At 52.6% G+C, this 13,977-nt stretch overlaps 6 protein-coding genes across 6 annotated transcripts; 2 read left to right on the top strand and 4 right to left on the bottom strand.

The window, feature by feature from the left end:
• Window positions 1–689: 689 nt before the first annotated feature.
• K452DRAFT_286601 (uncharacterized protein) lies at window positions 690–1,469 on the bottom strand. Its single transcript, XM_033540329.1, has one exon. The coding sequence runs from the start codon at window positions 1,444–1,446 to the stop codon at window positions 973–975; it is 474 nt and encodes a 157-aa protein (XP_033398680.1). The 5' UTR covers window positions 1,447–1,469; the 3' UTR covers window positions 690–972.
• Window positions 1,470–2,742: 1,273 nt separating this feature from the next.
• K452DRAFT_225624 (uncharacterized protein) lies at window positions 2,743–4,776 on the bottom strand (the record flags this gene model as incomplete). The annotated part of the gene is made up of 3 exons (XM_033536767.1): window positions 2,743–4,102; window positions 4,165–4,479; window positions 4,526–4,776. The coding sequence occupies 3 exons, from the start codon at window positions 4,774–4,776 to the stop codon at window positions 2,743–2,745; spliced, it is 1,926 nt and encodes a 641-aa protein (XP_033398679.1).
• Window positions 4,777–5,721: 945 nt separating this feature from the next.
• On the top strand, window positions 5,722–7,189 carry K452DRAFT_269586 (uncharacterized protein). Its single transcript, XM_033538948.1, has 6 exons — window positions 5,722–6,024; window positions 6,080–6,286; window positions 6,342–6,350; window positions 6,428–6,453; window positions 6,504–6,599; window positions 6,656–7,189. Exons 1-6 carry the CDS (start codon window positions 5,974–5,976, stop codon window positions 6,774–6,776), a joined length of 510 nt encoding a protein of 169 aa, XP_033398678.1. The 5' UTR covers window positions 5,722–5,973; the 3' UTR covers window positions 6,777–7,189.
• Window positions 7,190–7,270: 81 nt separating this feature from the next.
• K452DRAFT_13696 (uncharacterized protein) lies at window positions 7,271–9,841 on the bottom strand. The gene is made up of 4 exons (XM_033535345.1): window positions 9,138–9,841; window positions 8,869–9,076; window positions 8,361–8,810; window positions 7,271–8,300 (listed from the first exon to the last, which is right to left on the bottom strand). The coding sequence occupies exons 1-4, from the start codon at window positions 9,346–9,348 to the stop codon at window positions 7,484–7,486; spliced, it is 1,686 nt and encodes a 561-aa protein (XP_033398677.1). The 5' UTR covers window positions 9,349–9,841; the 3' UTR covers window positions 7,271–7,483.
• Window positions 9,842–10,462: 621 nt separating this feature from the next.
• K452DRAFT_297479 (uncharacterized protein) lies at window positions 10,463–11,126 on the bottom strand (the record flags this gene model as incomplete). Its single annotated transcript, XM_033542029.1, has 4 exons — window positions 10,463–10,483; window positions 10,536–10,770; window positions 10,827–11,040; window positions 11,090–11,126. 4 exons carry the CDS (start codon window positions 11,124–11,126, stop codon window positions 10,463–10,465), a joined length of 507 nt encoding a protein of 168 aa, XP_033398676.1.
• Window positions 11,127–11,338: 212 nt separating this feature from the next.
• On the top strand, window positions 11,339–13,717 carry K452DRAFT_225926 (uncharacterized protein; the record flags this gene model as incomplete). The annotated part of the gene is made up of 7 exons (XM_033536789.1): window positions 11,339–11,463; window positions 11,518–11,587; window positions 11,657–11,806; window positions 11,868–12,252; window positions 12,312–12,721; window positions 12,772–12,909; window positions 12,965–13,717. 7 exons carry the CDS (start codon window positions 11,339–11,341, stop codon window positions 13,715–13,717), a joined length of 2,031 nt encoding a protein of 676 aa, XP_033398675.1.
• Window positions 13,718–13,977: the final 260 nt, after the last annotated feature.

The raw sequence follows: 13,977 nt of genomic DNA, 5'->3' as shown, positions 1-13,977 counted from the left end.
GGACCGGACGTCGAAAATATGGATACTGGCGTTGGGGTTGGGTTTGTTTTACCTTATTTCTAATCTACATATTTCACGTCACCCAATGCCGGATACGGCTAATGCTTTGATGGAGATATGGGTTTTAAAAATGTTTTTATACATCGCAGCGCAGAGTTCCTTGAACGGAATCTTTGACGTATTCCAGATGGCGTTGTTCAATATTTGGCATCTATCAATATCTCGTGCCATCAACCATCAGCACATTCCATAGCTTCTTTTCCTCCCATTGCCCATCTCTATTCTACGCAGTCCCTAGCTTTCTAGTGTGGTGTACATACTCTAGCTCTACAAATGCCCGTTTCCTTGTAGTAGCTGTTCAGTCAGCAGTTCAGTGAAGAAACAAGGCCAATCCCTCAGTCGTCCGGGGGACCCAACAGCACTCCTGCCATAAGAGCGCAGATCCCCCACTGTATCCAGCGCAGCGTCTCGCTGAATCCCAACTCGGCAATTTCGAAGGGCCGAGGCGGCAAAGAAACCAGACGGTTGGTAAGGTACCTAGTAAGCGGGCTCCACCGCTCATCGCTTCCCTTCTTGAATCTCGCGCAGCAGCTCGATAATCTCGCCCGCCATGCCCTCGATGACGTACTGCTCCTTGTCGGTCATCTTGCGGAGAACGTACTTGGCGACGTCGTCGGGCTCCCTGCTGGCGGGGCGGCCGATGCCGAGGCCGATGCGCGCGTAGGGCATGTTGCTCAGCTGGACGTTGATGCTCTTGAGGCCGTTATGGCCGCTGCTCGTGGGGAGAAAAAGACAATGGTCAGCACTTGGGCCCCGTCCCTCCATCTCTCTCTCCCTCTCTCTTTCTCTCTTTCTTTTTCATAAACGGCGCCACCGCCGCGGACACGGCTAGCGGACGGACGCAGGAGAATGAAGAAGTGAAAGCAGAAGCAGCAGTAGAAGAAGAATAGAAAAGAGAAAATGAAGAAAAACTTACCGCGCGCTCCCGCCCCTCCTAAACGTCGCCTTCCCCAACGCCTTCTCCAACTCATCATGCAGCACAACCAACTGGCCCTCCTTATTCGCCCTCTTCCACTTGCCGTACGCCTGCCCAAGCCCCTTCCCACTAACATTCATCAAGCTGGTGCTCTGCCACAGCGTCCAGTCCTCCTCGCCCTCCTTCACCGGCTCCCGCCCCAACCGATCCGTCTTGCTCGACCCCGGCGCCAGAATCCCCGGCAGCCAGCTGAAGCCCGGCGCCACCGGGTCGCTCTGCCGCGATATCAGCCCGCCCCGCCCCGCCGCCCCCGCCGCGCTGTCTTTCCGGAACGGCGCAAAGCCCCGCACTACGCGGATCTGCTCGAGCGCCGTGTGCCCCGCGCTGTGCAGTGTGTTTGCGTAGGCCGGCGCCGGGTTGCCGATCGACGCGATGAATAAGGGCACGATCTTTCCGGGTCTGCCTGCCATGGCTGTGGTGGACTGTTCGCCTGCCGCCGGTGCTGTGGCTGGTGCCTTTTCCTTTCCTTCTCCTTCCTTGTTTACCGGAGCGGCAGCAGAGGAAGGCGGCGGCGGCGGTGCCGTGGCGGGAATGGTGGTGGTAGTGGTAGTGGGAGTATCCGCGGATCCCAGGACGGCACGCGGCGCGGGTTGCACGAGCGGATTCTTCCCCAGATTGAAAGGCTTGCGCGGTTTGCGCGTCGGGCTGGGCCAACGGGTTGAGCGGGGGAGTTTGCCTATCGTTGACGGCAGAATGGTGAAGTTTGTTGGTGGTGGAGACTTTTGGACCTGGGCCGCGTTGATCTCCACCGCATCCTTGTCCGTTCCCCGATTCTTGTCCGCCATACTCCTAGTCAGTCAACTCTACGTGCCGTGTATTATATTCAAAATTCTTGCAGGAGAATACTTGATGGATTGGAAGCACCAGACTTGAGACCAATGTCTTTGTACTGTACCAAGCCTTCCGCAAACGACCTCGCCAGTCAAAAATTAAATGTGCCAGCCATCACTTCAATGAACCACTCTGTCGAGCAACGAGTAAATAAGGCTGAGGCCTGTAGTCGCCCAGAAAAGATCCAATATCCCCCAGCGCGCGCGCGCGCTTTTCCCGGGTATCCTAATCCCATCCTTTTCAAGCATGACAGGAATGTCCTCAAAGCTGCGCCGCGATCCGAAAACAAAGAGAAACACCCATAACACCTGCCCTAGTACAGACGGTATCACAGAATCCAGCCCACGACTAAAAAGCAGTAACATGGAACAAAGCAACTACGCGAACAGATTCGCAAAGATGGAAGAAACAAAAAATCCTCACTGCGACTGGGTACGTTCAAACTCCCTCCAACGCACCAAGTCCATGTACAAAAATTAGGTATTTAAACAAATATTCTCTCATCGTACACAATGAGGATGTAGTCGTAGAGTCGGAAACGGTCGTATTCGCATGATTGAGGCCTTTGGCAACATTGTGACACATGCGGAAATGGGTGTCAACATGGCTTGTTTGAGCACTCTCTTAGCTGACATTCATCCCTCCGTGCATAAAGTTGGCGGCGTCGTTAGCACCCATGTAAGTCTTCGATAGGCCAAGGTTGTCGTCCATGAGGGACATGCCGATACCGCTGTCGTCATGATCCTGGTTTTCGAGGTCCATGGCGAAATTTTGGAATTTGTTCTGATTGAAGGGCTCTTGGGCGTTGCGGACATTTACTATGACATTTGATGTCAGTCAAAGTCTGATAGCCTATCTGATAGGCCAAGTCTCGGCTACAACGTACTGTCATCCCCGGAACTGTCTTTGCCCTGATTACTTATGAAGCTAGTATCCATGGAGAAGTCTGCGCCCAAGCTGCTGTAGCGTCTGGTGCCTTGGCTGTTGCCGCGAACTGCTCCGCCATTGCTGAGTCTGCTGTCCAAATCCGCAGCAGATGCTGAAGGTGACGTGCTTTTGCGCACCGGAGGACGATGTTCCAGGAATCCCCCAAGCGAAGCCAGCCATAGGCTCATTTCATCAACGAACACCTTGGTGATCCACCAGGGCGAGAAGCTCACACCATTCTCAACAGTGATTTCCCGGCAAGCCGCCGTTCCCACTGCGCTGATGCAGTGAAGCAACGTTCGAGTACTAGCCTGCGGAAAGCGGGTTGGCAAATTAGAGAGAAAAAAGGCCAGTCGATCAATGACCGTCTCGTTTGTTATTGGCGAATCACCGTGCTGTTTTGCTGTCGAAAGAGCCGCTTCCTGGTAATGGGTGCCATTTTCCAACCATACCGGTGTCGACAAAGGTTGTAGAAGACTCCTGACATCTTGAGTTAAGATCGTGTAGACCTCTTCGTAACCGCAATCCGGCAATTCACTTTCCAGAATCCTCTTTGGGTTGACAAAGGTAACCCAGTCCTGCCACATTTGGCTTCGGTTCTGATCAATCATCAAAAGAGCTGCCGCCGCATGAGCTGCTTGGTTGGCGCGAAGCATTCTATGCAGGAGTTGTGCAAACAGAGTCGCCGGTTCAAGCCTTGCCTCGAGGACGTGGAGCGGATGGCCCTGGAAGGTTTTGCTGACGTGCTTATGCAGTTCTCGGGATACGTTATCGAGGAAATGCAGCACCACCGGCGGGGTTACCTGCAGAGTAAGTCTCGAGACGAAGCGGATCATCTTCTGGTACATTAACCAATCGCACTCCCGAATCCAAGGGGCCATGTTTGGATGGGCAAGGAGTTTTTGCACTGGTACAGTCAACGTGCCGTGAAAGGAGGTAAACAAGCGGAAAAATTGCTTCTCCTTGCAAAAGCGGATACAATCGACAAGAGATGTGCAATGCGTCCGGTATAAAGCTGTCAATGCGTTGGCGGCGTCTATGTCGGTTTTAGGTGGAACGTAGTCGTGGATGTTGGGAAGCTCAATTGAGTCGTTCTCCTGGAATGACTCTTGGTTCGGAGGAGGAAACTTCAGCTCCTGCTCATACATGCTTGAAGTGTGCCTCGATTGGGTGTAACCAGGGGCATGCGGTTCTGCAAAGACGCGACCCCGAGAAGCTGAGCCGGTGTTGTAAGTTTTCGGTTGTGGGTCTATTCCCTGATCTGAGGTAGGGAATGCGGCAGTGTCTGCTGGCAGGCGTGGCATAGTACTTTGAGTGGCAAGATTGTTCAGCGATTGTCATAATCCACGCAATCAAGAGGGAAAACTTACTTGAAATCAATGTGAGGGTTACCGGATCCTTGCCGCAACCCCATGAAATCGCCGCTTTGTGCACTGCCTGCTCGCTCCAGTTCGTTGCCCTCAATTGGGTCATCTACCAATGCCAAATCCACATAGTGATATTTTGACTCTCCACGAACACCCAATCTCCGAGTAGCAATGCCTGGGAATATCACCCTTACGAGCTTTCCAAATGATGCCGGATTCAGAGGCTGGACTCGCTCCGTGGCGCATCGATCTGCGTACTGAGAGTAGACACGATTCCTGGGGACAGAGGTTTTTGCATGCTTACACGTCTGCCTCAACCTGTGACGGATTAGCACCAGCTCAATTGTTACATAATCTCTCTTACCATAGCATGGCAAACAACTGCTTTGATTTTTCCGCGCGGGACGTTCTTTCAGTCCGCAAGACCTCTTCTGCCACATTTTTTAAAGTGCGTCCCTCAGCCCGTGTCAACATTTCCCGCAGCTCCTTGTCGTTGGTTGCGCTTGCCGACGAGCTCTTCTTTTTCTTGTCGTCCGTCTCAGCGCCGCTCGCTGCGGCGGCAGGAGCATTGGTAGCGGAAACACCGTACTCAGACGCCTGCTGCTGCAAATGCATATAGGCATTCGGGGGTTGGGAGTAGTGGCTCTGTTGCGAGTGTTGCGGCATCATTTGTTGCGACGCAGATTGCGGATACTGCTGCATAACCGAGTCCGGCATGATGCCGTGATACTGGGCATGCGGGAGCGAGTGGGCGGTAGCGTGCAATATTTGGCCTTGGTCCATGGTTGCGTACTGCATCTGGCCATGCGATCCATCTCCCATGGGCTGCGTCGAGTTTAGGCTACGTTGGTACTGCGTCGCAAAGTCGTTGCTATGGTCCTGGGTTGTGGCCGAGTGCAGGCTGGTTGTCGATGCTCGCGACAGCGGGCGCTGGCTTGCCTTGGTAGATGCAGAGGTGGTTGATCGCGATCGCCTGCCCTGGTTGGCCATGTTTGGCATGACTTTGTGCGGGAGGATCTGTTGTTGTGGCTGGCCGTCAGCTATGTGTTTGTGAGCGATGTCTTGGCTGTTTACCAGCCGGACCGGGCTATCGCTCCACAAAATGGCGGAGTCGCAGACTTACCAGAGTATGGCTGCGCCGATCACCGTCGGGGCGGTCGTCTTTTTGACTGGCTATGCCGATCCAAGAAATCGTCGCGCGCACGACCAAGGCTGAGGCTGCAAGTGGACAGCGGCAGGCAGTAGCAGCAGCGGCGGCAGCAGCGGGGACAGCAGCGGTGGCAGCAGCAACGGGGGGAATGGAACAGACAGGGCGGCGGATGGCAGACACTCGGGCAAGCCAAAGGCAGGAAGGGGGAAGAGGGAGGGGAGGGCGAGGGTTGGGGTGGTTTGTGTTGATGTTGGTGTACGGGTAAACAAGCAGGCGGATGTTTTTGGTTGCCAGAGGACTGTGTCGGGGAATCACGTGCGCGATAGATGAGAAAGGGTGGCAGCAGCAGGAGCAGGAGCAGCAGCTTGAGCAGCTCGAGCAGCAACTGGGCATACACAAAGAGACAAAGGGCAAATGGGAAGCGAATTCCTCGTCGTCGTTGGAACCAGTCGTGCTTGCCCAAGTTTACTCTAGCAACATTACGCGCGCACTGTCCGCGCCCGTCGTCATCGGACCCTCTTTCCCGCTCGCAGCTTCCCACAAACCCATTCCATCAGTCTGTCCTCTCTGCCCCAAAGCCCTCAACTCCCTCCAACTTTACCTGCAACCCATCTCTTCTCTCCACAACACAGCACAGCATCCCTCCCACCACCACCACCATCATGTCGTTCCAGGACCGCGCTCAGCACCAGATCTCCCAGCTCGACAAGGAGGTACGTCGCCCGCCGCGCGCCCGCCTACACTCATCTAACAACTAACTCTGCACAGCTGTCCAAGTACCCTGCCCTCAACAACTTCGAGAAGCAGACCAATGTCCCCAAGGTCTACGCCGTCCTCGGCCTCGCTGCCCTGTACTTCTTCCTCGTCTTCTTCAACATTGCCGGCGAGTTCCTTGTCAACGTGGCTGGCTTCGCCCTGCCCGGCTACTACTCGCTGGAAGCTCTGTTCAGCGCTTCCAAGGTCGATGACACTCAGGTATGCTATGGCCACGTATCGCAATGACACTCGGACCATGCTAACAGTCTCTTAGTGGTTGACGGTATGTCGCATTTACCCCATGTGCAAAACGTTCCCTGCCTGTCAAAACCAAATATGTACTAACACTACTCACATTAGTACTGGGTCGTCTATGCCTTCTTGACGTAAGTGGTCCGTGCATATTGCTAGAGTAGTGCGAAACTGACAGCCGCAGCGTGTTCGAGAGCGCGGTTAACGCCGTCTACTGGTTCCCCTTCTACTACACCTTCAAGTTCGTCTTGATCCTCTGGATGGCTCTTCCCCAGACTTCGTAAGTGCCCGCTTTTGGAGGCCTAACTCGTCGCGGCTGCTGACGCTCGAATGCAGTGGTGCCCAGATTGTCTTCCGCTCCTTCATCCAGCCCGTCTTCTCCCGCTTCTTCTCCCAGAGCGGTTCTACCGCTGCCAACCTCCGCTCCCAGGCGGATGAGGCCTCCAAGGACATCTAAGGCGCCCAGTCGCTTTGCATGCAACACCTTTGGACCGAAGCGGCTAAGATAACCTGCTGGTCATACCCCCAATTGACAAGCTTTACGGGACAATGACGCTCTTACGATACGATGCTCGCGGCGACGAGGAATGCTTAAAAATGGGGTTTTTGGCCCCCATGTTAGGGAAGCAACAGCTATTTTTGGTGAGCGAATGGCGGTTGTTGAAGGAATGGAGTGGTATCAATAGATCGTCGAAATTATGATGAGGACGTTGAGCCCACTTTTTTGGTCTTTGTTCTTCTTTGCGAACGTTTGATCACGGTGCTTGGTAGAGGTTTCTTGCCAGGTCCATGTACCTACCTTACTGTCATGCCCAAAATAATTTGGTGGCAATTTTACTCCATTCCATATCAGTTTCAACATTGCAGAGCATGCAGATTATGTTGGCCGCACGAGCAAGGGCAGTGGTAGAGCTCTAGTGAGGCTCAGGATGGGGAAGAAACGATTTTAGGGCGTGCTATGCTATTTCCAATGCAATGGAGGTATGTACGCTCACCAAGGGCGATTCAATCTTGTGCGGTGAAAGAATATGCTCTTTGAAGCTTTGCGAGCCATGCTGAACGCTACTTGGAACGACAACTTGAAAACCAAGGGGTGTCGGAGCAAGCTCCTCTCAATTTAATGAGATTGTTCGACACAATCCTTCGGCTGGCGAACTAAGATCTTTAGTGGTGGCCATTGTGATCATGGCTATGCCCTTCGCCGTGGTCATAGTCTTGGCTTTCAGACTCGATCCATTCGGCCCAGTACGAATCATCCCAAAGCTCCTGAAGCTGTTCTATCTTCTTTTCCAGGCTCCAGGTTTTGCGCTTCATGATTTTTTCCCACTTTTTCATCTCAGCGTCGCATATCAAACAAGAGTCGAGCAACTCGCTGATGCGCTTCTTGTCCACACTCTCACCGATGAAGACAATCTCCTGTCTCCGATCGCCCCAGTCGCCCTCAAAGTCTTTCCGAACGAGTGCCTTGATCTCTTCGCCTGCTCCCCATTCCTCCTCGTCCTGTTCGCAGTACCAGACCTGCTTCGCCTCAACACGAAGCATGGCACCTGAGGTATTCCATGAACCAGCCTCGCGGGGCCGCGTCGCGAACCATAGCCAACCTTTTGACCTGAGGAGTGGCCCAAGGACAGGATCTTTGGCCTTGTTTGCAATGATGGCTTTTGGGTCAGATGAGACATTCTTGAGGTATTCTTCCATCTCATCGGCCATCTCCTGGCCCTTGGAATCTTTACGCTCTGGCATTAGGTCATCGACCTCTGTAATGGTTTCGACTTCTTCTCCACATTCCTCCTCCTCCTCCTCTTCTTCTTCTTCCTCCTCCTCACCCTCCTCATTCTCCATTTCTTCAAGTTCGCCGTTTTCATCCTCGTCTTCTTCCTCTTCGGGCTGGATAAGGACAAATTTCCCAGCAAGAGCTTTGTAGAGCTTCATGGGATCAAACGGCTTGCGAGCACAATAGACAAAGCTATTGATCCCATACCTGGAAGGATAAGATGTTAGCGATTGCCTAGAAGCGACAAGAACTAGCGGTTTTACTCACTCCAATGCCTCCGGCTTTGGTTCTTTGACCTTCTTACCGTTGAAATCAATCACGCTCATTTCATGGAGACTTGCCAGCCATCCAGACATGATCTGGGCCTCCTCGAAGTTGAACATGTTTGTACCCACAATCTCCTTTACGTCAACCTTCGTGTGCGTTGCCTCCAATACCTTGGCCTTTGGGTTAAGTGTTGCAATGGTAGTACGCACACGCCTCAAAGTCTCAGCATCAACCATGTCGATCTTGTTGATAATGATGACGTTGGCGAACTCAATCTGATCGGCCATTAGATCAGAAATGGTTCTCTCATCTTCTGGTGGCACTTTTTCGCGATCATAGCGGTCCGTAAGAAACTCTCCAGTGTTGAACTCAGCGAAGTACCGGAAAGCGTCGACAACGGTGACCATGGTATCAATCTTAGCGATCTTTTCAAGTCTGCCTTCTCTAGCACTGCGGGGATCAGCAAATCTCTATGAAAGCACCAACGAGAAGAATCAGCTGGACGTACATTTTCTTTATAATTCTTTTATCCTCCAACGGGATTTCTTCAGGGATATCCAGCATCTGAGCAGTGAGCGCGGCAGTAAAAGTCTCAGCTACTTGCTGAGGTTCGCTGATCCCGCTGCTCTCAATCAGGACGTAATCGAATTTGTTTCCCAAAGCCATGTTGGCAAGCTCGACAAGGAAGACCCCTCGCAAAGTACAGCAGATACATCCTGTGTCATACGACGATTAATAGAGTCAAAACTTTCGAAGCCAAATGTCAGCTCAACTAACCGTTCTGCATTTGCACGAGGTTGCCTTTGTCTTGTTTTTCAGAGACACGCGCCACATGGGCGCCGTCCACATTGACCTCCGCCATATCATTGACAATAACTGCGATCTTGAGGCCATGATTATTCGATTGGCGTATGTGCTTCAAGAGCGTTGTCTTTCCGCTCTCCTGTCTACTCGTTAACACATATACAAATCTGAGCAACAAAAACATGTTATAAATTCACGAGATGTACAAGGAATCCAGACAGAATGGTAACTGGCTAGAGATTCTTCACCATTTTCCGCTTAGGCTTGCTCTGAGTCAGAAGCAAGAGGGGAGAGGGGACGGTCAGTTTGGGTTGCTGCAACGACTAAAGGACTTATTTTTATACTTGACACTGTCAGATGCTACCTGTATCCAAGGTGACTGACAGTCAAATTTATCCAGGCGATATTGCACCCTGTTGAACAAGGCTATACTCCATTAGTTAAAAGAGAAATTTGATAGGCCAAAAAGGACACGGAAGCTGCAAGCACCATGTCGGATGAAGATCCATAATGATAAATGAACATGGCACGGTTGTCTCTCTTCCAGGCCAATGAATTTGCTTCAGAAATCAGCTGAGAGGTTTCATTGTCTTCAAGGATCCTTAGTGGTCAAGACCCTGTTCCGTGAAGCCGCTTCGTACCAAAGCCATGCCTAGTGGTCCGTAAGTATAGAGAAAAACTCTATAAAATAAAACTCAATCTCAGCTTACGCACCGTGATAAACTTGCTACTGCCATGTTTATTCCCATTAGAAGCGCTGCCAGACCCCCTCGTTTCTCCCAGCAAGATTCTTGTTTTGTCCGGACTTAGAAAGACAACAGCATACGAGGCCCCTGAACAGGATGTGAGGGTATAAAATACCACTGCTCGCGTTAAACTCTTGAAACTTTGGTATCAATGGAAGGAATGCCGCAACGCCAAAAGAAAGAGCACCGGTAATCTTCAAACGATCTATGTCTCGCCGAATACGAGATAGAAAATGGAGAGTTGCGTCCAAATTCAATGCTTCGAAATCCTCATTTCCATCGTCCCTAATCGGGTTGCCAGGTTTGGCTCAACCGATGGCAGCACTCATCCCCGCGCATGACAGCCTGCGATTTGTTCGCTGAAATGCGCAAGAAAGTTTGGTCGTTCTCCGTTCCCTCGTGACATCATATGCCGATTTAATCGATGTTCACCAGTAATCAGGTAGTTTACCTGAGGTCGTGGCGCTCCATGCAATCGAAGAGCCGTATCTCCTGGTCTTATAGTCGTTCATCCAGGCCATTGAGAGACTATTTAGAATCAAACAGCGTCGCTCATGAGGGGAACACCGAGTTCTTTCGCAGGGGTTAGCTTTGCTCGTCCACAGGATTGGAGGAATGCACTTACGATGAAGCTATCCAACCCCATCTCGAAGAGCTCGTTCGCTACGCCTATTCCACCTGGATGCTCCACGGGGGATAGGGGGTTCTTGACGACAAACTCGACATACAAATTGGCCCATATCTGGTGGAGGACGATGCGGAGGTTGTTTGTCCGGGTATCGGTGATCATGACGAACTTTAGGCGGGTTGGGGTTTCGTAGTAGTGGAGCTTGTATTCGCCGGTGCGGTACGAGAGAAAGCTGTAGCATCAAATAGATCAGCTCCGGAGCCAAGAGCCTTGCAAGGCAGGACGTACTGGTCGTCTTCACCTCCGAGCTGCCTGACCATGTTCCGGAGGGAGAAGACGGTGCCAAACATGAGCTTTGCGTCATCCTCCTTGGACAGGGCCTTGCGCGTGCTGGCAAGAGTCTCGGGCTCGACGGGCAGACCGGCGGCCGACTGCGGCCTGGTGGTCTTGGAGTGCGAGGAGATGGGGCGCGGGGTCCATTTCCTGCTGTAGATGCACTCGGCTGGGCGCGGCGTTAGCTAGGGTAGGGGCGGGGGAGCGATGCGACGTACTGTGGCGGTCGAAGATGTAAAAGGAGTAAACGACCATGGCTTGTTGTGGTGAGGCTTGACGGACGGGGAAGGCGGAGAAGTAGCGACGGAGCGCGACTGGAGAAGGACCCTGGTAGGTGCAGGAAGGTGGGGTGTGAGCGTGCAATGCGAAATGGCATGAGCAGCTGGAAACTGTAGCTGATCTGTGATCACTGCGCTCCACCCTCTATCTCCCCTCCCCGTCTCTCGTGAATCCCTTCGCTCGCGACCATGTCCCGCGCGCATCGACAGCACCTCTCCGCCGACGACATCCCCAGCCTTCTCCCCTCGCAGAACATCGCCGTGGCCGTGCCCGAGGCTGCCGAAAACACTCGCCCTCCAGCTGTCAAATATGTGTAGGCTAGCAATTTGCCCTCTGCTCCGCCCCCCTCGCTCTGATATGTCCATAGCTCCGCGCCCGCCTACCAGAGTCCGCTCCGCCACCACCGCCGAGCTGCCTCCACTACGAGAGAAGTCAAAGTCAGTCGCTTTCACATGCTCCGCGCGCCGAATCCTCAAGATCGTTGGCCTCACGCTGCGTCACTGTAGGAAACGTTGAATGCTAGGTCCGAATATAGCAACAGCGAGGACGACGGGACCGCCCAGCACAGAATCAACCAGTACATTATCAAGCAGGAAATTGGCAGAGGTTCTTTTGGCGCAGTTCATCTGGCTGTCGACCAATATGGAGAAGAATACGTAGGCATCCCGCTGAACAACCACTCCGCCGGCAAGGATCTGGCTGACTGCGATCTCATAGGCTGTCAAAGAATTCTCAAAGTCACGACTGCGTAAGCGCGCTCAATCCAACCTGCTTCGAGGCCCTACTGCACGCAGACGGCAAAACCAACTTTCTGCCGGACGCGGTTTTAATTCGCCTTTACATCGCCATTCCAATAGTGAGCCCAACAATTCCTTGGAGCTCATTAGGGAAGAAGTTGCGGCTATGAAAAAACTAAACCACCCCAACCTTGTCTCCCTGATTGAAGTCTTGGACGATCCAGAGGAGGACTCGTTGTACATGGTGCTCGAACTCTGCAAGAAGGGTGTCGTAATGAAGGTCGGGCTGGAGGAAAGAGCTGATCCGTACAATGAAGAGCAGTGCAGGTGCTGGTTTCGTGACATGATCCTTGGGATAGAGTATCGTGAGTGCTCCCCATACGATAACCATTGGCATTGGCGGACTGACGAGATTTGTTTCTAGTGCATGCCCAAGGAATCATCCATCGTGATATCAAACCAGACAATTGTTTGGTCACTGACGATGATGTCCTGAAGATTGTCGATTTCGGTGTTTCAGAGATGTTTGAGAAAGACACTGAAATGAAAACCAAAAAGTCAGCTGGATCTCCTGCTTTTATGCCTCCGGAACTCTGTATTCCCAAGCATGGCGATGTATCTGGAAAAGCGGCGGACATATGGTCTATGGGGGTCACACTTCATTGTCTCCGCTTAGGAAGAATACCGTTCGAGAAAACCGGCATGCTGGAACTGTACGAGTCAATCAGGAATGACGAACTTGACCTTGGCGACAGTGACGGGGATTTCAAGGACCTGATGTACAAACTCCTGGAAAAAGATCCAGAGAAACGGATTGGCATGGACGATCTCCGCGTGAGTAATAAATTACAACTGGCCCATCGTACAATAAGCTGACGAGTTAGGAACATGCATGGGTAACACGGAGGGGAACAGATCGTTTGCTTCCAAAGGAGGAGAACATCGCCGCAATAATAGAACCGCCGACAGACGAGGAAGTCAACGCAGCGATAACTGGCAATATGGGCCGTCTCCTGGTTGTTGTGAGTACCTAAAGACGTTGCTTAAACTAAGATGAACCACTAACGCTTTGCGAAGATGAAAGCAGTCAAACGCTTCAAGCAGCTGCTGTTCAGAAGGAGGCCAGACTTGATGCAAGGCATTTTCGGTCAAGCATCGCGAATGGTGCAACCACCACTTTCCATGCGACCGTATACCACTCATCCCAGAACTCACAGCTTAGCTACTGAGGAGAGAAAGCCGATGGAGCGTGTGCTGACTATAGAAGGCGTTCATCGGGACATAGACGCCGCGAGAAAGCTCGCGAACATGGGAGAGCAACTTGATAATTTGTCAATGCCCCCACGGGAGAGCAAGGCCGGCGACTCAGCCTCACAATCGCCGAAGATTGAGCCAACCATCTCTGAGCAACAGGTGGTAGCAGATCAACCATCGTTTCGCCAAGAAACTGGCAAAGGGCATGCGCACAATCCACTCGAAGATACCTTGTTTCTGGACATCGAATGCGCGGGTCCTGATGAGGAGATGTTGTCGCCCGACCATCAGCACATCATCTGCGAATCTCCCAGCGCAGTGGACATCAATGTCTACGAAACGGCCTATCAAGAGGAGATTGAGAAGATATTGAAGGAAGAGGGCAAGAAGCAGCCAACGCTCTATCTCACACGGCGCGTGGAAGGCAATCGGTCCATCAGAGAGCATCCGAGTATTTTCAATGCACTGCAATCCGGCACGGACGCCCCGAAGCAAGCTATGGCGGGATTTGCCAGGCTGGTGCAAAGGGCAAAGGACCATGCGCAAAGTGCGGGAGAAGGAAAAGAGGCAATGTAAAAGGCTGCGCCGGATGCTGTCACAGGACACGTAGGAATTGGCGGGCACGAGGTCGAGCTAGAATGTGATAGACGACCAGCGCAAGCGCGGGACGCAAATGTCTGCTGGATTGGCCGAAAGGGGCGACAGGCCATGGCAGGGGCTGCTCGGGGTGTGACGGAGACTTGGCGTGTGCGGAGAGTCTGGGGAATCTGGCGATGCAGGCGATGGTGGTTGGTGGTTAGAACAGAAGCCGCGATCTGCTTCCGGGGGGTCTGGTC

This window comes from Aplosporella prunicola (genome assembly GCF_010093885.1).
Source record: "Aplosporella prunicola CBS 121167 unplaced genomic scaffold K452scaffold_10, whole genome shotgun sequence".
Taxonomy (NCBI): Eukaryota; Fungi; Ascomycota; class Dothideomycetes; order Botryosphaeriales; family Aplosporellaceae; genus Aplosporella; species Aplosporella prunicola.
Note: the sequence above shows the minus strand (reverse complement) of the source record. Positions and strands in the feature narration are given on the sequence as shown.

Bases quoted from the DNA above. Each gene is read 5' to 3' on its own strand.
- K452DRAFT_286601 (XM_033540329.1), bottom strand. From the start codon at position 1,446: ATGGCAGGCAGACCCGGAAAGATCGTGCCCTTATTCATCGCGTCGATC.
- K452DRAFT_13696 (XM_033535345.1), bottom strand. From the start codon at position 9,348: ATGTTTTTGTTGCTCAGATTTGTATATGTGTTAACGAGTAGACAGGAG. The intron at 9,077-9,137 runs GTTAGTTGAGCT...CGTATGACACAG, and splicing joins CCTCGTGCAAATGCAGAACG to GATGTATCTGCTGTACTTTG. The intron at 8,301-8,360 runs GTGAGTAAAACC...TTATCCTTCCAG, and splicing joins CCAAAGCCGGAGGCATTGGA to GTATGGGATCAATAGCTTTG.
- K452DRAFT_269586 (XM_033538948.1), top strand. From the start codon at position 5,974: ATGTCGTTCCAGGACCGCGCTCAGCACCAGATCTCCCAGCTCGACAAG. The intron at 6,025-6,079 runs GTACGTCGCCCG...AACTCTGCACAG, and splicing joins TCTCCCAGCTCGACAAGGAG to CTGTCCAAGTACCCTGCCCT. The intron at 6,600-6,655 runs GTAAGTGCCCGC...GCTCGAATGCAG, and splicing joins ATGGCTCTTCCCCAGACTTC to TGGTGCCCAGATTGTCTTCC.